This window comes from Geotrypetes seraphini, chromosome 4 (assembly GCF_902459505.1).
Source record: "Geotrypetes seraphini chromosome 4, aGeoSer1.1, whole genome shotgun sequence".
Taxonomy (NCBI): domain Eukaryota; kingdom Metazoa; phylum Chordata; class Amphibia; order Gymnophiona; family Dermophiidae; genus Geotrypetes; species Geotrypetes seraphini.
Window position 1 is genome coordinate 289,776,565 of NC_047087.1, and position 22,063 is coordinate 289,798,627.

Consider the following 22,063-nt stretch of genomic DNA (forward strand, 5'->3'; position numbering starts at 1 on the left):
ATGGGCCCATCATGGTTCCAGCTGTGGGAGCACAGGGGATGCAGGATGCTGAAGGACCTTTGGGATAGGGGGTGGGGATTTTTTCCACTTTTGCCCAACTCCAGGCGCGCTGTGGGATGCCCTCGAATCATTTTTGGGCATATCTTCAAGTCTGTCATTATTATACTTCCTTGCAACAGAAGTGGGGAAAAAATGGCTCTGTGGCCCCTTTGACACTCAATTTGTTCAGGTCTCACCGGATATGAATAAACTTTCCACTTGGTATAAATGTCTGAAGGCCCATTTCCCTTTGGGACCTGTGGAAGGAGTGGTTGCTGTTTGGCAGAGGGAGTTGGACATCCAGTGTGATCAAAGGGACCTCCTGGATATGTTCGATCGGTCCATACCTTGGGTGGTTCCGCGGACTTTAAGAAAATGCAATTTAAGATTCTTCACAGGGCGTATATCTCAAAGTTCCAGGGAGTCGATGTGGGATTGTGGGAGCTGGATAGTGTAACCGAGCCCAGGGGACTCTTACTCATCACTTCCTGGAATGTCCCACCACTGAACTTTGGTTGTAGGTTCTTCCCTTCATGGAGAAGATTGTGAAAAGCCCTATTCCCTGGGATTATGGTATGTTACTCTTTGGGGACCAAAGGGATAATTGAAAGTTTTACGAAGCTGCCTAAATGGAACTTATACGTTGTGACTTAGACGATGTAAAACCAGGTCTAAGAGCCGGATTCTGTTTAAGACACCCAGTCTCAGAAGCCACCTAAGCGGCTTTTGAGATTCACACATGGGTGTCCTATATAGCATCGCCTAACACCACGATTCTCTAACCGGCGTCTATGTCATAAGCGCCGGTTAGAGAATTGGGTTGCCGCTGAGCTGATCATGGCAAGGGAATCTCCCTGCTGCGATCAATTTAGTAGCTGTGGCAAAGAACCTGTCCCCCCTGCGAAGACTACTGGCAATGCCCAGTCCCTCTTGCCACCACCCCCCAAACATCACCTAGCAGGAGGGATATCCAGTCCCTCCTGCTGGAATCCCCAAAGCTGCTCCCCCACCCCCGAATGTCTGTGGCAGAAGGCGTGACCAATTCCTCCTGCTGCCACCTCACCGAGATATCCACCGGCAAGAGGGATGCCCAGTCCCTCCTGCTGGAACCCCCCATCCCCCCTAAGATCATTGGCAGGAGGGATGCCAACTTTCTCCTGCCGATGCCCTCCCCCCCACCTGGACCTCACAGTACCTTTTTTTTAAGTTGGCCGGCCAGAGGGATGTTTCCTCCACTGAATGGTGGGCCTACCCTTCCCAGTGCATTGTGGGATGCACCAGGGAGGGTCCTAAGACCCTGATTGGCCCAAGTGCTTAAGGCCCCTCCCATAGGAGGGGCTTTAGGCACCTGGGCAAACTGGGATGTGCTGGGAGTAGCCTAAGACTCTGTTTGGCCAGATCCCTTAGGCCTAATATTCCGGTTAGCCCAGGTGCTTAAGGGCTCTCCCAGTGCATCCCACAGTGCACTGGGAAGGGGCAGGCCCGCTATTCAGTGGAGGCGTGATTGCCGGCTGGAGGAAGCATCCCTCCAGCCAGCCAACTTAAAAAAGGTACTGTGGGGTCCGGGTGGGCTGGGGGGGAAATGGGGAGCATGCCCTTTGGTTGGGGGTACCGGGCACTATTGATCGGGAGACTTGGCATGCTTAAGGGGGTGGGACTACCTGTGGATGTCTCAGTGAGGTAGCAGCAGGAGGAATTGGGCACTTCTCCTTCTGTGGACATTCAGGGGTGGGGGGCCGACTTAGGGGGTTCTGGCAAGAGGGACTGGGCATCCCACATCTTAAAGGTCTTGTTCTGGGCGTTTATGTCTTGGACGAATTTTTGGTCAAGAATACAGTATAAAGATAGACGTAGTGGTGGTCTGGGCGATTATACAGGTAAATGATTTTCGAAACACCCCCCCATTTTGGACGTACTTTTCGAGAATGAACATTTTGCTGCTGCCGACTTTGAGCGACTAGTGCCCTACGTGCAAATCGGATTTAGACGTTTCTTTTGATTATGCCCCTCCACATCTTTCTTAGTATATATGTCATACCATGTCTACCATGCTACAAATTCAAGTGCTATATCCACTAAACAATATCTGCTATTCCATGTCCATCACGCTAAGTACTACCATGTCAAGTGCCATACTGTCATGTCATACTAGGTTAGCCACGTTTGATATACTGCTTTGCCACGCTATGTTTGCCAAGCTACATTTGTATATATAATACTAAGTTTACAATGCTATGTTTGCCATGCTAGGTTTATATATATATATATATATATATATTATAGTCACCATATACAGTATAATACAATGTCTGCCAAGCTATGCTTGTGTATACTGTATAATACTATGTATGCCATGCTTGTAATACTATGCTTATCATGCTATGCTATGCTTATATATATATACTAGTCTTATAGCCCGTTACATTAACGGGTGCTAGAATATATATGTGTGTGTCTGTTTTTATTTTTTTTTCTCTCTCCTTAGTCGCTTTCTGTATTTCTGTCTGGTTTTTTTTTTTTTTTTCCTTGGCTGTCCACTACCACCCCTTGCCTACTCCCCCTGTCCATTCTTCCTTCCTTTTACCTCCCCTGTGTCCTCCACCACCCCATCACTGCTCACCTTATCCAGCAGAAGCCCTTCTCCCTTTGTTTTACCTCCCCCTGTCCATCATCACCTCCTTCCTGCTCCCCCTGTCCAGCAGTAGGCCTGTCTTTATTTTTCTGCCCCCCTCTCCCTGTTCATCAGCACCTCTTCCCCTGTCCATCAACCCCTTTTCTGCCCCTCCATTTCCGTGTGTTGCAGCATTTCCCTCCCACCCCACTTCCCTATGCAGTATTTTCCTCCCCTCCATACATTCCTTCTGAACTCCATGCCCTACTTATGTTTCCGGGTTTGGCTGCCGCGGCCTGCAGTCACCGACAGCCGCCGTGGCCGACATCTGACTCGTGCTGTCGCGCCGCAGGAGAAGCAGTGCCCAACTTAAAACCCGGAAGGGTTGGCTTTTGATGTGAGCGGCACAGTTAATCTGTCCTGATCTGGATGCAAAGTTGCAAGAAAAGTGTTTTCCGGGTTTGGCTGCCGCGGCCTGCAGCCGCCGACAGCCGGCGCGGGCAGCAGCTGCCGCGGCCGACATCCGACTCGGGTGGGGGGGGGGAGGAGAGGAAGAGAGAGAGCAGAGAGGCGGCAACTGCTGCGTCTTTCAACAGGGAGCAGGACAGAGCGTAAGCCGCACATGCGCACTTCCTATGTGTCGCTACAGCTCACGGAAAACCGGCGCACACATAGGAAGTGCGCATGCGCGGCCTAGCGTTTTATTATATTAGATATATATATATATGACTCTTTGCCATGCTAAGCTGCAATCCTTTGTTTGTCTTGCAATGCTCGTCATGCTATGTCACACTGTGCCATGTTTGTCATTTTATATTTTACCAGGATTTATTATGCATGCAAACTTGTAACCTGTTCTGAGCTCTCCTGAGAGGACGGGATATAAAACCAAATAAATAAATACGTTTCTAGAGGTCATAAAACCACTGCTTCATAACACAATTGGTTGTCAAACCAATAAGATGGGTAGTTGAGCTCTTTGAGGAAGATAGAATATAAAACCAAATAAATAAATAATTTAGATCTAGGACTCCCAGGATATGGCACAAGGGGTAATGGCAGTATTGTCACTTGGAAGTACTTATCATGCAATGATGACCCATATCAAATTTCTATGAAAATAGAATTTCTTTAAGACTCAACATCTCTGAACAACAGCAACCCATGAGATTGGAAACTGCAATAGAAACTATTCTCAATTTTAAAAAGATGATAAAGGTAACCTGGTATACCTTCTGCGTAGTCTAAAAATCACTAAACATCTTTTTATGAGCTATATAGGAGTTTCTCAATAAATAGTACTGCAAGAGAATTTGAGAGGTATGAACTATATAATATAGAGTACCTCAGACAGATACAGGATTTATCTTTTCAATAGCATGTGAATGATAACAAAATATATAAAGATGGTTAAAATGACTTTTCTCATAGGAACTAAAAATTTTATTTCACATAAAACCTTGTATAACTTTTGTTTCAAAAAGCATTTCTGATCAATAATATTTTGCCAGTTGACAATATTTTCAGGATATATATCTATGCTTTTCATACTTACTTTAATTCCTTACATCAGTCTTCACAAATTTTCTTTAAATTTAGCAGCTAACCCAACCTCTTAGAAATGAAGGAAAATTTCAGAATGAGAGGGCATAGAATAAGGTGAAGAGGGATAGGCTCCCACCAAAATCTGGTTGGAGAGGATAGGACATGGGGCAGTTGGGGCATCCTCACTGAAGTCCTGCTGCAGTTGATTAATGCACTAAGCACCCACCAAAGTGTGCTGTCAGCTACATATGCGCCCCACCCCACCAGAGACATTTGCCTCTTAACTTCATCCATCACTATGAAAGGAGACAGTGGTCTTGGGGCAATTTTTGTGCCCCATCAGTTGTGCCATAGTCCCTGATATGTACAATATACAAACACATACATTTAGCTCCAAACTATACATAAAGCTCAAGATTCTGTCAAATTAATTTTTGCATCTATCATAACACTTACTACAAGGGTCCGTAAACAGAGAGTCCCTGCTGGTGCCCGTGGGTCAAGAGCAGCAATCAGATCCCACACTTTAATTTTCCTAAGAAACAAAGAGACAGTGTTCTCAGAAAGGCCAGAGAAGTTTTATAAAGTTTACAGACCAATAACTGTAACGCTGTCTTAAATTATAAAACAAGCTCTTGGAAAATATATAGACCTTAATACTTTTGAGATTCAGCTCTTGCATCTTCTTTTGTGTAAAGCTTTCAGATCTTAAAGTAAAAGGTTTACATAAAAATGAACTGCATAATTTTCAAATCTGTTTTATTAAACAACTAAGACATATATCGCAAATGCATAACAAATCACAAGCAACACACAACATAGTATGTATATGTATGTATATAGTATGTATCAATATGTATGTATATATATAGTATGTATCAATCAGTATGTATGTATATAGTATGTATCAACAGAACAACATAGTATGTATATCTTGTCTACTACACTCCTCCATCAATATTCGTGGGGTTTAGGGGCAGAGCTGGACTGCAAATATTGAAAATTTGTGAATAACTTTTGGGAAGACTCTGATCCACCCCCACCTCCCTCCCACCTTCCCCATGGTATCCTGGACCTTACCTGGTGGTAAGACCTTAGAGGTCTTTCAGGGCAGGAGCGATCTTCCTATGCTCCTGCCTCGTGCAGATCATACATCCAAAATGGCTGCCGTGAGTTCCTGTAGTCTCTCGAGACTACGACAGGAAATCACAGCAGCCATTTTGGATGAGTGATCTGCATGGGGCAGGAGCGTAGGAAGATTGCTCCTGCCTCAAAAGACAGCTAGACCACCAGGTAAGGTCTGGGGAGGTCCGGGAAGCAGGAGGGAGGTGGGGGTGATTCCGGTTTTAGGAAATCACAAATAATCGAAATCGCGAGTCCTAAAATTGTGAATCAGGAGGGGAAGTTTATTTACAGAGCTTCAACCCTGAATTCCCCCTTTCCCTCATTCCTAATTAAACACCCATTCAATCCCGACAACAGCATCATAGAATTAAACAAGGTACAAGTAATAGAGAGCTAATTCTTACAGCAGAAAACTCTGAGGAACACTAGTGCAACACAGCTCTCGAGTCCCATCCTCCTGCTCCCCCCAACCATCAACCCCCAATCCCGAAAAGTGAGATGCTGGAGCCTTCCTTGCCCTCTCTTCCCCACAAAGGAAGTTCAACACTGTGCTGTGGGCCCCAGGATAAAGGGAAAAAATATATGTTTCCCATACTTTAAGAAAAAGGATCTTACATTTCAGAGTAAATTTAGCATATTTGAGTTCCAATAACATCAAGGCGTGAAGTCTATTTCTCCATCCCCCAAAAGAGGGGGCATCTTCACTCATCCATACTGACAATATAACTTTTTTGCCCACTAAGGCTCTACTCTAAACTACCCTCTGCAAATGACCTAGCGCTGCATTTTGATTCAAAAATTAAAAACCTAAGAAACAATTGTTTTAAAAACATCCCCAGCGACCCCAGACAGCTAACGCTCAAGGAAACGAAATACCAGCAGATATGATCTGGAATTCCTTTCAAGACTTAGACTGGAATAACTACACCAAACTATACAACAAATACTCTAAATCTTACTGCGTCCTGGACTCATGTTCCCCGGAAATTATGAAAGCAGCGCCATTAGAATTTAAATTATAATTGCTACACTATTTAGCCCATAACCTAAAAAATGGGAAGTTCCTCACTAACAACGGTCACATAATAATAACCCCAATCCTAAAAAATAGAAAAGAATCATCAAAGCTAATAACCAACTACAGACCTATAGCATCCATCCCACTTATTGTAAAAATCATGGAGGGATTGGTTCACACCCAACTGATGGAATATCTCAACCAGTTCTCTCTCCTCCATGAAACTCAATCCGGCTTTAGACCTTTATTCAGTACGGAGACAGTAATCACGGCTATCTTAGACTATCTGCGACTATTGTTTAGCAAGGGCTTCAATGCCCTGATCTTGCAATTCAATATGAGCTCTGCTTTCGATCTGGTAGACCATGAGAAATTGCTTCAATGCCTGGATGCCATTGGCATCAGGGATGAGGTGTTAAACTGGTTTCGGGGCTTCCTTACATCCCGTACCTATCAGGTATGTTTCAACTACGATCTCTCTGATACCTGGAGCAATTCTTCCGGTGTGCCACAAGGGTCACCGCTATCCCCACTGCTTTTCAATGTCTACATGTCCTCACTGGGCATGCAATTGACCCAGCTAGGGATAAAACTATTCAGTTACGCAGATGACTTTACGCTCATCATCCCATTTGCTAACTCTATCTCGGAAACCATTCCCAAGACAACAGAAGCAATAAATGTGATGGAACAATGGATGACAGACTTCAAGCTCAAACTAAATTCAGAAAAAACAAAATTCTTCATTGCTTCCCCGCACCCATTTGACACCAAAACCCCACTAAGCATCAACGACCTTAGTTACCCTATTCAGTCCACCATGAAAATACTGGGTGCAACTCTAGATCAGTGCCTAACCATGAAAGACCAGGTGGATTCCTTAATCAGAAGGGGTTTTTTCACTCTCTGGAAACTGAGATCCGTTAAATCATATTTTGATACGTCAGCATTCAGAATCCTGGTACAATCCCTCGTACTAAGTCAACTCGACTACTGCAACATCGCCTATTTAACAATTTCCCAAAAAAACATGCGACGTCTGCAGCTTGTGCAAAATGCAGCGGTCAGACTTATCTTCGGGTTAAAGAAGTATGATCATGTAACTTCTTATTACCAGCAGTTGCACTGGCTACCGACAGAAGCACGCGTAAAGTTTAAGTTCGCCTGCATCTGCTTCAAAGTACTATATGGTCTAGCCCCTAAATACATAACAGACCTTTTCACCTTCTCCACCAACAAACAAAAGAGAATCTCACACCTGAACTTAATTTCCCCCCCTGTCAGAGGTTACAAATTAAAAAAACACTACGAACACCTTCTCTCACATCAAGCAGCATTATGGGGCAAAGACCTAAAACAATTGCTCTCGCCCTCCACTTACGAGGAATTCAGGAAGCGCCTAAAAACATAACTATTCCTGAAGTACCTAGACAACTGACCTGCACTCCATTCTCAACAACTGTTTTCTTGACCTATTTCTTACTCTCTTCTCTCTTCAGGTCACTCATTTTGTACCTCTTGTAATCTTTTGTAAACCGCATAGAACTTAGAACATAAGAACATAAGAATCGCCTCTGCTGAGTCAGACCATAGGTCCATCGTGCTCAGCAGCCCGCTCCCGCGGCGGCCCTCCTCACTCATCGGCGGTTTGCCGTAGACTGACAGCTACTGTAGGCAGAAAAAAAGTCAAGCATGCGTATTAGGGTTGCCTACATACGTGCACCAAACTACGCCTCCCTAGCTTCACGGTATTGCGGTATATAAATTGTTATTATTATTATTATTTATGCAACAAAAGGCGTGTCCTTTATTGGCTTCCCTGGCTAGTCTCTCTTCATACTCTTTTGGCTTTTCGAACCACACGGTGACATTCTTTTTGATACTTCCTGTGCTCTTTCCAGTTTCCCTCAGTTTTGTCCTTTTTCCATTTTCTAAATGAATTTTTCTTATTGCCTATCGCTTCCTTCACTATTTTAGTTATCCACGCCGGGTCTTTTGTTCGACTCTTTTTGCACCCTTTTCTGAATCTGGGGATATACAGATTTTGTGCCTCGCTCACCGTGTCCTTGAAAAAAGACCAGGCATGTTCTACAGTTTGCCATTTTTTGGAAGTGTTCCTAAGTTTCCTCTTTACCATTCCCCTCATTGCTTCATAGTTTCCTTTCCTGAAGTTAAAAGTTGTCACTATGGTTCTCTTTCCTTTCGGTATTCCTACCTCAACCTTGAACTTGATCATATTATGATCGCTGTTTCTCAACGGTTCCACTACTTCCACTTCCTTTGCAGGTCCCCTTATCCATTTAGGATCCAGAGTGGGATTTCCTCTTGTCGGAGTGTAGCAACTTGGTCAAATATCGGACCATGGCAGTCCAAAAAGAACAGACCAAAGGACGTGTCCAGAAGGCATGAAAAAAGGTACTGGAGTCAGTGGAACATTTGATACAGCATAACCCAATTTAAACACTCAATCCCAGGTGAAGCATGCCCTATGCAAGATCCAGTACTGGCACTCGCGCATATCGGCACTAACCAAAAGCTCGGGAATCCTACATAATTGTACAAGATCCACTGGTACTTGGGATGACCTTAAGTCCATTTCCCACCACTCTTGTAAGGCCTCCCGTTTCTCCCCAGAATATAACAGCTGAAAAAAATGAATTGCATAAAAACAAGTGATTGAAGGGTTAAACCTTTTTGTATCTGGTGAAATGACCAACAAAAATAAAAATGGGTTTTTTCTACAAAGTCTATTTTATAAGATACCATATTCACTCAAAAGGAGAGAATGAACTATTCTCACTGTTTTTGACATATTTATCTTCCTGAATTATTTCAAATCCCTCACATTCTACAGTGTTAAATCAATCATTGGTCCTGTTAGACAATTCTGATACCTAGCTCCCACTGTGACTTGACAGCAGTACATTATCTTGACATGCCTAGAGTTCAACAGCTGTTTGTCCATCACAGATCAAAAGTTCAATAACCTCAAGGAACAAAATGTGACAGTGAATTTATTCTACTATCCAATCAGATCAAAACAGAGGACAGTCAAGAAAAGCTCCATTTTATTTAAAGGTAAAGATGCTTTCAACTTCTTGGCAGGGGTTATTCTAGCTCCAACTATATTACTGTAATAAAACCAGTTTCATTTATACTTGGACTGTGCTTTAATTGCTTAAGACACAATCCTGGGATCTCTACCTTTTATCTTTGTTCTTGTGTTATTCTAGAAACTGCATATTCAGGCCTGGTGAAAAAGTTACCTGTAGCAGGTGTTCTCCAAAGAGTTGAATGGTAGTTCTATGAGGCTTGGTGTGATCTAAGTAATAAGCAAGAGCATGTTTACAGTCCAAGGTGTGGAGTGCTGCTTCTTTAGGGTGAGAATGTGGCCTTGGAAAGAAGAGTGGTACAACTACAGACTGATTGAGGTGAAACTCTAAGATGACTTTCGGGAGGAACTTTGGATGTGTTCAAAGAACAACCCTATCATGTATAGGGTGGATCTGATACTAGTGATGTGCAGAAATAATGGTAAGATGCTTAAGGGAACAAGTTGAGAGTTGTTCAAAAGAAGACTTCATCAGAATGGAGAGTTCGACATTGAGGTTCCAGGCAACAGCTGGAAGCTTGGTTGTTAAAGACTATTTTTTTTATTTGAAAAAGGCTTTTAATCGCATCCCCCCATAATCATCGTTTGTGTAAACTGAGCCTTTGGCGATCAGGATGAACATATCTGATTTTTATTTGTATTTTAAACTAATATTTTTTTAACCTTGGTATGAGTGCGCACGTTCCTATAAATTTTATGGAGTTCCCTTCTCTCTTTTATAATTTTATTTGTAAACTGCTATGATCTATGTGATGGAAATGGTTCTATATCAAGAAATAAATAAACATAAACATATAGTAAAGACCCTTTCATGAATCTGGACACCAAGGGATGTATGGATAATGGTCTCTTTTCTAACAGTGAATGGAAAGCACTTATAGAACCGAGATGGGTTTGCACTGAGATAGTCTTTAGCTTAGAGTTGGAAAGATGAAGGAGGTATTTCAAAACTGATGGTAGAGGACAAGAGATGGGATCGAACGAGTGGAGATCACACCAAACTGATGCAAGTCCATTTGAAGTGATAACATCTTTGTGTGAAAAGTTTCCTGGAAGCTTCACAATGATAACTGATACTGAAGCAGACAGGAGTTCGGAAAGAGATACCATGCTGTGAGTGTTAATGAGCACAGATTGGGATGAAGGAGAGAGCCTTCATTCTGTGTGGGAAACAGCTCAAGTGATGTGTTCCCAAACAGTGAATTGTAGAAGAAGAGGAAACCAAGGCTGGCATGGACCAATGGGGCATGATAAGGATCATGGTGCTTCTTTCTTGGTGAAGTTTGAGTACAGTTTTCCTGATGAGAGGTATTGGAGGGAATGCAAAGAGGAACTTCTGTCACCAGTCCAATAGAAAGGCATTAGACTCCAGATGATTGGGAGTATTCTCAGAGATCCTCCCAGTACCAAGGGCAGACGTGAAGAAGCAGACTGAACTACAAGCAATAAACGCATGGCTGAGGAGATGGTGCGAAGAAAAGGGATTCCACTTTGTGAGGAACTAGACAACTTTTTTGGGGAAGAACAAGCTCTTCAGGAGGGACGGACTACACCTGAGCACGGCAGGAACGAGACTGCTAACGAACAACGTCAATAGAGGAATAGAGCAGGCTTTAAACTAAGAATAAGGGGAAAGCCGACAGTCAACGGTTCGGACAAGAGTATCCAAAGAAGATACTGAGCGGGAGAAATGCTGGGAAGAAACAAAAGATGAACATCATGAGTCTATGGAACAAGAGAAACTAGAGAATAAAAAGAAGAGCAAACAGCAAGAGCTAGAAAAACAGGTGAAAATGAGGAAACAGGTTGTGGACGGAAAAGATGCGCCAAAGAAAGAGGAAGAAAGGAACAGAAATCAGGGGCTGGCAGCTCATGAGGGGGACGGTAAAAGGAGCGAATCACAGGGAAAAACAGCAGGAAAAAGAAAAAACCAGGACTTAAATTGCTTGTATGCAAATGCGAGGAGCCTAAAAACCAAAATGGGTGAACTAGAAGTCATGGCCAAAAAAGAGGACCTAGACGTCACTGGAATCACGGAAACATGGTGGAATGAGGAAAACAAATGGGACATAGTACTACCAGGGTACAAACTCTATAGAAGAGACAGGACTCACAAGAAGGGTGGAAGAATAGCACTATATATAAAGGACACCATTCACTCGACCAGAGTGGATACGGCAACGAAGATGGAAGGACTGGAATCATTATGGGTTAAATTACCAGGAAGAAATGGATTTGACATAAAATTGGGATTGTACTATTGTCCACCTGGACAAACAGAAGCAAACGACAAAGAGCTGGAAGCAGATTTGAGGCGAGAATGCAAAAATGGAAACGTGATGGTAATGGGGGACTTCAACTTCCCGGGATAGACTGGAGTATTGGAAACTCCAACTGCGCGAGGGAAACAGAATTCCTAGAGGCTGTGAGGGATTGCTTCATGGAACAGCTCGTTAAAGAACCAACGAGAGGGAATGCCACTCTCGACCTAATCCTCAGCGGGCTAGGGAGACCTGCAAAGGAAGTGGAAGTAGTAGGACCACTAGGTAACAGCAACCACAATATGATCCAGTACAAATTAGAAGTAGAAACATCAAAAGGGAAGAGAACCACAGCGACAGGAAGGAGGTTTTGAAGTAGATGATTACACCACATGCATTCAGAATGAAGACTTGAAATAACATCTAAGTTATAATAGGTCCCTTTACTGAGAATTATGCATTTTTATGATACTTCAACCTCATTATTAATTATAGGGATGAGTTCTATTTTTTAATTAGGTGATGGTTTATATGTTTAAAATAAATGAATTAAAATATTACTTTTTAATAATTTAAAGCACATTCTATGCAAAAGTAAAACTGTTAAATTTAGATATTCATAAATTATCCCCCCAAAAAACCCTATTGTGATAGTCGGGGTAGCAATCTAAGACAGCCCCGATGAACTCTAAGGTCTGGGTCGGTTGGAGATGCATCTTCTGGTAGTTCATTGCAAACCCCAGGAGTTCCAACAGACACTGTTGAGTTGATGGTGTACTGAGCTTGTTGTAATGATGAAGCTTTGATCAGCCAGTCATCTAGATAAGGAAACACATGAAACCTCCATGAGATTAGGGTTACAACTAGTACGACCAGGCATTTTGTGAACACTCTGTGCTGAAGCTAGGCCGAAGGGTAGGACTGTGCTGAAGGTGGTGAGAATCCACTCATAATTGGAGATATTTTCTATGGGTAGGTAAGACTGAAATGTGAGTGTACACTTCTTTGAGATTTAGAGAGCAAAGCCAATCATTCTTCTCCAATAGTAGTAACAGGGTAACTAGAGAGACCATATGAAACTTCTTCATTTTGGAAGTCTGGAATTGGGCGGAGACCTCCGGATTTTTTCAGAAGCCTGAAATACCTGGAGTAGAACCCTTGGTCCTTCTCTTGCAGAGGAACTTTTCTTTTATATTGAGCTGGAAAATAAATTCTCTTGGAGGATGGTTCGGAGGCTTTCCATAGTAACCACGGGCCATAATCCCAAGCCACTTGAAATTTGAGGTGCATCCTGTGACTGGAACATATCTGTATGTGGGTGCAAGCGTCCTTAAAGTCTAGAGAGCACAGCCAATTGTTCTCCTGAATTATGAGAAGCAGGGTAACTAGGAAAACTATCCTGAACCTTTCTTTGATCAGATATTTGTTCAGGACCCTTAGGTCTAGGATAGGACATTTTCTTGGGCATGAGGAAGTATTTGGAATAAAACCCCTTTCCTTCTTCCCATGGTGGTACAGGTTTGACCACATGGGCCTGTAGAAGGGAAGACAGTTCCTCTGCGAGCACATCCGGAAGCTGAGAGCTGGACTTTGATGCTTTCAAGTGGCCAATTTGGTGGGAGTTCTCATCAATGGAGGGCTTAGTTCCCCCTCTCCTTCTTGGACTATTTTGAGAACACACTGGTCTGAGATCACCAGGGGCTACCTCGTTTGGGAAAAAAAAAATATCAACCTCCTCCCCAATCAGGCTATCCAGAATGGTGGCTTTGAGCCTGCCAAAAGCTCATCTTTTGCTCTGTCTGGGCAGCTGGCTGGGGTTTCTGGGTCCATTACTGCCAAGGGCGAGAGCAGGAAACCTGGGACTGTTAAGAAGGAAGGGTAGACTATGACTTTTAAAGTAGTAGGTCCTCCTCTAACCACTACCCATAAACTTCCAAGAAGTGGAAGTCACATAAGGAGAGGGATGAGGTAGGGACTTAATGGCATCAGCATGTTTTTTAATGAGGTCAGTGAATTTATCCACCTTGTCCTCAAAGAAATTGTCACTTTGGCAGGAAATGTTCACAAGTTTCTCCTGAACTGCTGGTTCTAGGTCTGAAATACGCAGCCAGTTTTCAGAGGATTGTGTTCATGAGGAATTAACTAAACTAGAGGTGGACAAAGTGATGGAGCTGGATGGTGTACATCTGAGGGTACTGAAGGTATCATTCCTCGACAAGGTTGGATGTCGCTGCTTCTTTGCTTCCACTGGAAGTCCAACACTGGGATCTCTCAGTGCAGATGAGATCACTGAACACTTACATGTCTTTGGTGTCAGGTCCGAAGCTGCTTGGCCTGGACAGGCACTATCAATACCCAATGCTGAGACAGGTGGAGACCTCCTTAGTGCTTGTATGTCCCCAGTGTCTGATGCAGATCCAGGAGCCAGAGAGACTGATGCCTCCGATGGACTGTACTTGGATGCATTAAAAAGTCTGTTGTCACAGGGTCTTGTGACTCTTTGGGGCTCTTGAAAACTATTTTCTCAATTAGAAACCTTATGATCGGTTCAAAAGCATAGCAAGCACCAGTTATGGGGATCAGTCAGACATGAACTTGCTGAACTGAGAACTTCTTAAAACCATTGAGTTTTTAGTGACATTGATGGAAAAACAATTGAAGTGAAACCTATTGGCTGAATGATGGAGGGGTGGGAGGGGGAGGGAGAAGTCCTGGCTGGAAAGTTCAGGCCTTAAGTGGCCTGCCAAGCCAAGAAAAAAAGAAAGGAAACAAAAGGTTGAATAAAACCCCCTATTACAAGTACTAAAGGGGACAAATATAAAAGAAAGAAAGGGGATTGGTCCCGTGCTACTCATGCGTAAAATCAAAAAGGCAAGGAAAGCTGCAAAATAAAAAAATAGCCAAGCTGATGACAGCACTGAAAACTGTCCTCTCAGCTCTGTGTAAAAACGATGACTGTAGGTCCTGCATGACTAAGGCAAGACGGAAGGCATGCATGCACAGTTTGAACTGCCAAAGACTTCTAGAAACTTTAGAACACTGGGAAGCATGCACACTGAGGCTCTGTCGATGATGTCATCCAATATGTGGTAAATGATGTCTTGCTTATTCTCAAAGAAAAGCTCTGTATATAAATATTCCACAATGAGAATCACTAACAATTGTTCACAATGTTTTGGAGCTGTCCTCATCCACATGCTGTTCCTATATCTCTTTTGGTGAATTCATCATCGATTGTATTATAAACATTTTGTTTTTGAAGAACTAATTTTTCAACAAATTTTGGGAGTATCTATATGGATGACTTTTGCTCTCACCATAGAAAATAATTTTATTTTGGATTCGGAAGTTAAATGGATATTTTTCTTTTGTTATGATTTGGCATCAATACATAGACAACATTTTTATACTGTGGATTGGGTTTGAAGTGGATTTTATAAGCAACCACCTTTATCTGGCTGGTTGGCCTGATGCAGGGAAGCAGGGAGAGCTTGGGGGGGCGGCGGCAGCTTTAGGGCCTGTTACCCGATGGTGGCGGCTTGGGAGGCCTGTTCCCCAATGGCGGCGGCAGTGGCTTGGGGGAAGGCTGGGAGAAAGAAAGAAAGGGGGCAGGCAGGGAGACAGAAGGAAAGAAGGGAAACAGAAAAAAAGAAAGGGGGTATAAAGAGAGAAAAAAGAGAAAGAGAGGCAGGGAGAAAGAAAGGGCAGGGAGAGAGGAAGAAAAAGTTGGGGGAGGGAATGAGGTCTGGAGGAGAGGAAGCATACAGGCTGAAAGAAGGGAAGAAAGACTGGATGCACAGTCAGAAGAAAGTGCAACCAGAGACTCATGAAATCACCAGACAACAAAGGTAGGAAAAATGATTTTATTTTCAATTTAGTGATCAAAATGTGTCTGAATTTATATCTGCTGTCTATATTTTGCAGTATGGCCCCCTTTTACTAAACCGCAATAGCGTATTTTAGCTCAGGGAGCCTATGAACGTTGAGAGCAGCGCTGGGCATTCAGCGCAGCTCCCTGCGCTAAAAACTGCTATTGTGGTTTAGTAAAAAGGGAGGGGGTATATTTGTCTATTTTTGTATGGTTGTTACTGAGGTGAGGGTGCATAGAGTCATCTGCCTTGACCTCTTTGAAAAAACCCCAGAATAGGAATGATAATTAACATTTTCTCAGCGTACAGTGTGCTTTGTGTTTTTTAAAAATTTTATTGTTGGTAGATCATTTTGACTTGGTCATTTTAAAAGTAGCTCACAAGCCCAAAATGTGTGGGCACCCCTGGTTTAAACTATATTTGTTGATACTTTTACTTGCCAAGTGTTTGTGTAAACTGTATTTGTGCCTTTTGGGTGTCTTACACCATTTTGCATGTTTGTTATAGGGGTATTTTTTGTTGTTGTATGATTGCAAATGTTAAATTGTTTTTCCTCACAGAGGATATTTTTTCCCTCATTTTTTGGTTGTTTCGGCCAGTATGTAATTTAATCAGTCAGATGTGTGTTTTTTTAAGCAAAATATTTCTGCTTTTGATATAGCAGAATTTGGACCTCTCCCCTCCTCAAAAGTGTTCTGCTGCCCTGGAATATGGGGCCTTAGAGAACTTTCTTACAAACAAAATGGCATTTGAGACACATGGAAACCTCACCCATCATATGCCCCGCTGACTATTCTCTTGTTATCGAAACGTATACATCGTACTAGTTCTTCATGACCTTCTAGAACTCGTAAACATGCTCCACATTCTATATCCCATAACCTGGAAAAGATACAGAGAAGAAAATGAGGAGCTACTACCTATATAATGAGATCTAATCCACAAACAATCTTCAAATATTCCATGGAAAAGAGAATTAAGCAAAATAAAAATGTTTATAACTATAATGACAAAAAGCATTTTTAAGTCAGAAAGTATAACTGGCTTAATTGAAGAGCAGCAGCACTAGATGCTTCCTTGTCTTTATAGTAGGGGGTTGTTATCCATAATACATCAAGTTTTATATCAGATGGCCCCAGTATATTTTCAAACATTTCTGGAAATATATTGACCAGGAAGAATGTTGAGGCCCAAGGGTGGGATGAGACTAACAGTGACTAGGGAATTGGGAGTGCACTATTCTCCGACGAGGGATACAATGTTCTGAAAAGGTGGAGTGAAAATGTGGAATACACTTGCAGGGAATTTGCGACTCTGTGCTAATCGTGTAAATTTCAAAAAGTTGCTGAAAACACAGTTATTTGTTAATGCATTTATGTAATATTACTTAGCAGTTTGTAATGAAGATGTAAAGTAAGATGTTCTTGTCTTCATAATATTTGTCTTAATGATATGTATGTTTAATTGGAAACCGCTTGGTAACAGGCGGTATATAAATGTTTTAAATAAATAAATAAAATAGGTATTTTAAAAATGGCTCCTTATAAAACATCACTTTATAAACCAGAACTAAGCATCTTAGGCTTGATTTGCACACTTTTAAATGTACAGTGGAACCTCGGTTTGCGAGTAACCTGGTTTGCGAGTGTTTTGCAAGACGAGCAAAACACTCAGCAAACTTTTGCCTCGCAAACCGAGCATGTTTTGGTGTACGAGCACCTCCCCCCTCTAACCGGCATCGCAACCCCCCCCCCCCGTGAACGCCCCCCCCGCGAGAACCGCAAAGCCCCCCCATGCTGAAAGCAGCATCTGTCCGCCCTTCCTCCCAAGCACTTGGTCCTTACCCCTTCTGCTCGTTGTAAGTGTGAATGCGAGCTCCGGCCTCTTGCCTGGGCTGGGCCTTGAGCATCTGCGCATGCTCAAGGCCTTCTGGCTCTCGTTCTCTCGGAGAGAACGAGCAGAAGGGGTAAGGACCAAGTGCTTGGGAGGAAGGGCGGGCGGATGCCGCTTTCATCACGGGGGTGCTTTGCGGTTCGCGCGGGGGGGGGAGGGTTGTGATGCCGATTCGGGGGGGGGTGCGATGTCGGTTAGAGCGGGGGGAGGGGGTGATGGAGCAGCGCCGGTAGCCTCGGGGGGGGGGGGGGGTTTGGTGGAACGAATTGTTCAAGTTTCCATTATCTTTTAGGGGGAAAGTTGCTTTGATATACGAGTGTTTTGGTTTAAGAGCATGCTTCTGGAACGAATTATGCTCTTAAACCAAGGTACCACTGTAATTGAAAATACTCTAACCATTATATGTTTGGTTATTTTTTTAAATGGAAGGACAGGGACTATTAGGGATTTAGTGCCCACCTTTTCTCAGTAGTAGCTTACCAAACATTCAGGCTGTTTTCACAAACTGTCTCCAATACAAACATACAGAAGCCATCAGGCATCTACAGATGCAGTTCAAAGTCAAATTATTTTAAAAGTTATTTTGCTTACTTGACATCATTTACGACATAAAAATCATGAACCACTTCAGTCAAGAGGTCTTTCACTGTTGCGTTATGCAGCTAGTGTGGCAGATGTTAGTACAGTTCTACAATAATGACTACAGCACGTTACAATCAGCCAGCATAGTAAAAACACATGCTAGCTGTTTAATATGGGTAAGAGCAGGTAGCATCTATGATGGGGTAGAGTGTTTGGTTGTGCCACACACTAGCAATTATGAGTGCCAAAAGTGTGGTCATACAATGCCACTTCAAGAAGTGGTTTTAAGTGTAGCCAAGTTAGCAGTCATTGGGTAGCTGCACAAAGGGCTCCTTTAACAAAGGTGCGCTAGGGCCTTAGTGCGTGGAATAGTGCGCGCTAACCGCTACTGTCTCCTTTTAAGCAGGCGGTAATATTTTTGCTAGCACACGCTAATCCTGTGCGTGCGCTAAAAACGCTAGCGCACTTTTTTAAAAGGAGCCCAAAGCTAAAGACCAAGCACTGCACCATCTGTGGATGAACTATCCAACAGAGAATTTATGAGTACATATGTTGATTTTGCTAGCTCTCTTCCGGTTACTGTTTCATTTAACAATTGCCTTTCATTTTGATTTGCCTTTATATATATATTTTTTACAATATAACTTGCATATTGAATCAATCCTGAAAATAATATCTATTTACAGGCCTGAATTTCTGGCATTGGTAAGTTCAGAATCCAAGTCACCACTAACTTTGCTTCTCACCTGATAGTGTTATCTGAAGAACCACTCACTACAAGTCTATCTCTGTACTGCAGGCAAGCGATGCCTCGTTTATGGCCATTTAAGGTTCGTACAAACTCACATGTGCTAGTGTTCCATACCTGTTATTAAGAAAAGGGAGTGAGAAGTTGCAATCGATATGCTACAAATAAAAGCTCTCATATAAAAATATTTGAAAAACTGGCATATGATTTAAAACCACTTGACAAGCTAAATTCTAAAAAAATATCAATTGCTTGTTTCTTGCCTTCTTTTGCGTTCCCTTTTAAGATACAGTTCTAGGTCTTCTTTTGCTTCTAGCGTAGGTTTCTAATAGCTTTAATTTTTTTTAAGAATAAAAGTCGTGCACCTTTAATTAAGGACAGACCACTTGTTGCTAGAATGCTTCCACTGTTGTGATATACTGTAATGTGAAAGAAATGCCCCCCTCATATCCCCTATTAAATAAATAAATATTATTGCATAATTATTAGATTGAACGGTTTCTGCTGTTTAAACAAAATGTAATACTGTATTAGACAAAGGGAACCTGAGTAAACACTATAGTTTTTAAATTATTACTTCACTTACTTAAGGAAAAAGTTATTCAATACCCACATCATTACCCATATGAAAAGTAACTGTTCGCTAAACTTAATAACTGGTTGTACCACCTTTAGCAGCAATAATTGCAACAAAATAATTCTTATAATTTGATATCAATCGTTCACATTGGTGTTGAGGAATCTTAGCCCACACTTCTTTAGTTCAAACACAATTGTACGTATTTGTGTATAAACTGCACATTTCAGGTTCCACCACAGCATCTTTACTGGGTTCAAATCAGGACTCTGACTAAACCAATCCAAAACTTTAATTAACTTGCTAATGTAATTTGAATCATTGTCTTATTGCATTATTCAATTATGCTTCAGGTTCTGCTCACGGACTGGTGACCAGATATTCTCCTTAAGAATTTCCTGGTACAATAGAGAATTCATTGTTCCTTCAATAATAGGTTTTCCAGGTCCTGATGCAGCAAAGCATCCCCACATCATCACACTTACCACCACCATGTTTGACTATTCATATGATGTTCTTATTATTGAATGCTTTACTTGTTTAACGTTGTCCAAAATTCCACTTTTGGCTCATCTGTCTACAAAACATTATCACAAAAAGCTTGGGGTTCATCCAGGTGTGTTTTGCAAATGTGAGACAAGCATTGATGTTACTCTTGGATAGTAGTAGTAGTTTGTGTCTTTCTTCTCTCCCATGGATTCTATTTTTGTCCAGTCTCTCTTTTATTGTGGAGTCAAGAACACTGACCTCAGCTGAGGTTGGAAAGACCTGTAGTTCTTTCTGTACTCTTCTGGGAAGTTTTGTGACTTTCTGGATGAGCTCTTTCTGTGACACTCCTGAATGGCTTTCACTGTGGTTCAATGGAGTATCAGAGCTTAATGTAGCCCTTTCCAGACTGATAAATTTCCGCAACAATTTTTCTCATCTCCTTTGGAATTTCCTTTGATTGTAGCACAGCATTCTTGAAAAAGTTTTTTGGTGACTATTTCACACTCAAGGTAAAGTTCAATACACAGTGAGCTTTAGTTGCAATCAAGCCTTTGTTTAATCAGTTGAACCCGATTATCAATTAAATTTTAGTCAACTGGCAGACGGAATAACAAAGGGGGCAGTTATTTTCTCATGGGTGATTCTGCGCTAGCAATTTGTAGTGCAGAAAGCCACGCTGAATGGCCCGCGCTGCTCCAGATGCTCATTGAGTTCCTATGAGCGTCAGGAACAGCGCAGGCCATTCAGCTTGGCTCCCCGCGCTAAAAACTGCTATCGCAGTTTGATAGAAGAGGGCCTGGTAGGGAGAATTTGATTCAGAATGTTTTTTTTTCTTGTTTTCCTCCTTTAACGGCCTCTTTTACAAAGCTGTGCTAGCAGCTATGCTGCGCTAATGGCCCCGAAGCCCACAAAGATTTAAAGGGCTTTTGAGTATCTTTTGTCTCCGCACAGAAACAACGCGGTAGACCCTTTTTGTCTTGGGTTTTGCTTTGTTTCTGGTTCTTTGTATTCAGATTGTGGTTTACTTCTTTGTATTCTTCTTTTCTTAATAAAAGAAAAATAAAAATAAAAAAAAAAAAAAGGGCTTTGGGGCTGTTGCCACATGGCAGCCGCTAGTGCGGCTTCATAAAAGAGGCCGTAAATCTAGGGTGCGTCTTATGGAGCGAAAAATACGGTATTTCATTCCCAAATATTTCAGAATGCATTTACATGGATAAGCCAAAAGAAACTTTGCACCCAAAGTTATTGTTTCAGTTCTCATAGCCAAGAACAATTTCCTCCGCTCCTGGGTGTGTCTAGTGACGTCAGGGAAAATCCAAACTTTTTTTTCCCATGAAACAAAGATTTAGAGCTACGAAAGTATAATCTTAATATTGCATTGATATCTTGTTCAAATACAAAGAAACTAGTAAATTAGCTTTCTCAGGAATATCCGATAGTGTGGTTTCAAGCAAATCAGTGATATTTAAAAGTTCCCTTCGACTTGAGCTCTATTCTACTTACTCTGGAGCAACTCTCATTTTTTTCTTCATAGGTAAATAATATATTTGATTCACTGGCGGTATATTTTCAGGGGAAACCCTTAATATCTCAACCAAATATTTTTTTCAGCATTTCTACAGGTGTTACTCCCAGAGACTTTGGAAAATTCAAAAAACGAATATTCAGTCTGCGGTTATAATTTTCGAATTGTTCAATTTTCCTATTAAGCAGATTTTTATCTTAAATTAATTCAGACGTTACAGCTTGAAAACTTTCCACCTTTTCATTAATTTTTTTCAATTCTGAGGTAAATTCTTCTTTTGTATTGTTTAAGGATTTTCCTAGTCCATTCACAGTACTCACAAGAGCTTCGACCACCCGGGAAGACTTGGTGACTGACATGGTCAGCTTCATGAGAGCTTCCCAAATGCTCTAATGTGTTACCACCGGAGGTCTCACCAAATGAGAGCCTGCCTCCAGACTAGCTTCCCAGTTCTCCATGCTCCTGTTGACCTCTCGCAACTTCAGCCTCTTAAAATGGGGTCTCCTCAGAAATGGTAACCGCCCAGGGCGCCCCAAACTGATCTGCAAGTCCTTCTGATTTGCCGCAAGTAAGGCCATCAAGAACATTAGGTTTAACAGGCATTTTAAATGTGGCAATTGCATTAATTCTGCTATCAACATTGTGGATTTCTTTTTTTTTCAAACTTTT

At 42.1% G+C, this 22,063-nt stretch overlaps 1 protein-coding gene across 25 annotated transcripts in view; it reads right to left on the reverse strand.

The window, feature by feature from the left end:
- The window catches only part of BTRC (beta-transducin repeat containing E3 ubiquitin protein ligase), a 488,395-nt gene that overhangs the window by 18,476 nt on the left and 447,856 nt on the right, over window positions 1–22,063 (reverse strand). For all 25 annotated transcript variants that reach the window (XM_033943132.1, XM_033943124.1, XM_033943120.1 and 22 more), the window contains 3 exons: window positions 18,802–18,920; window positions 16,352–16,462; window positions 4,652–4,730 (listed from right to left, as the gene is read on the reverse strand). In XM_033943132.1, the coding sequence (XP_033799023.1) occupies window positions 4,652–4,730; window positions 16,352–16,462; window positions 18,802–18,920 (309 nt within the window). The remainder of the gene's footprint in view (window positions 1–4,651; window positions 4,731–16,351; window positions 16,463–18,801; window positions 18,921–22,063) is intronic.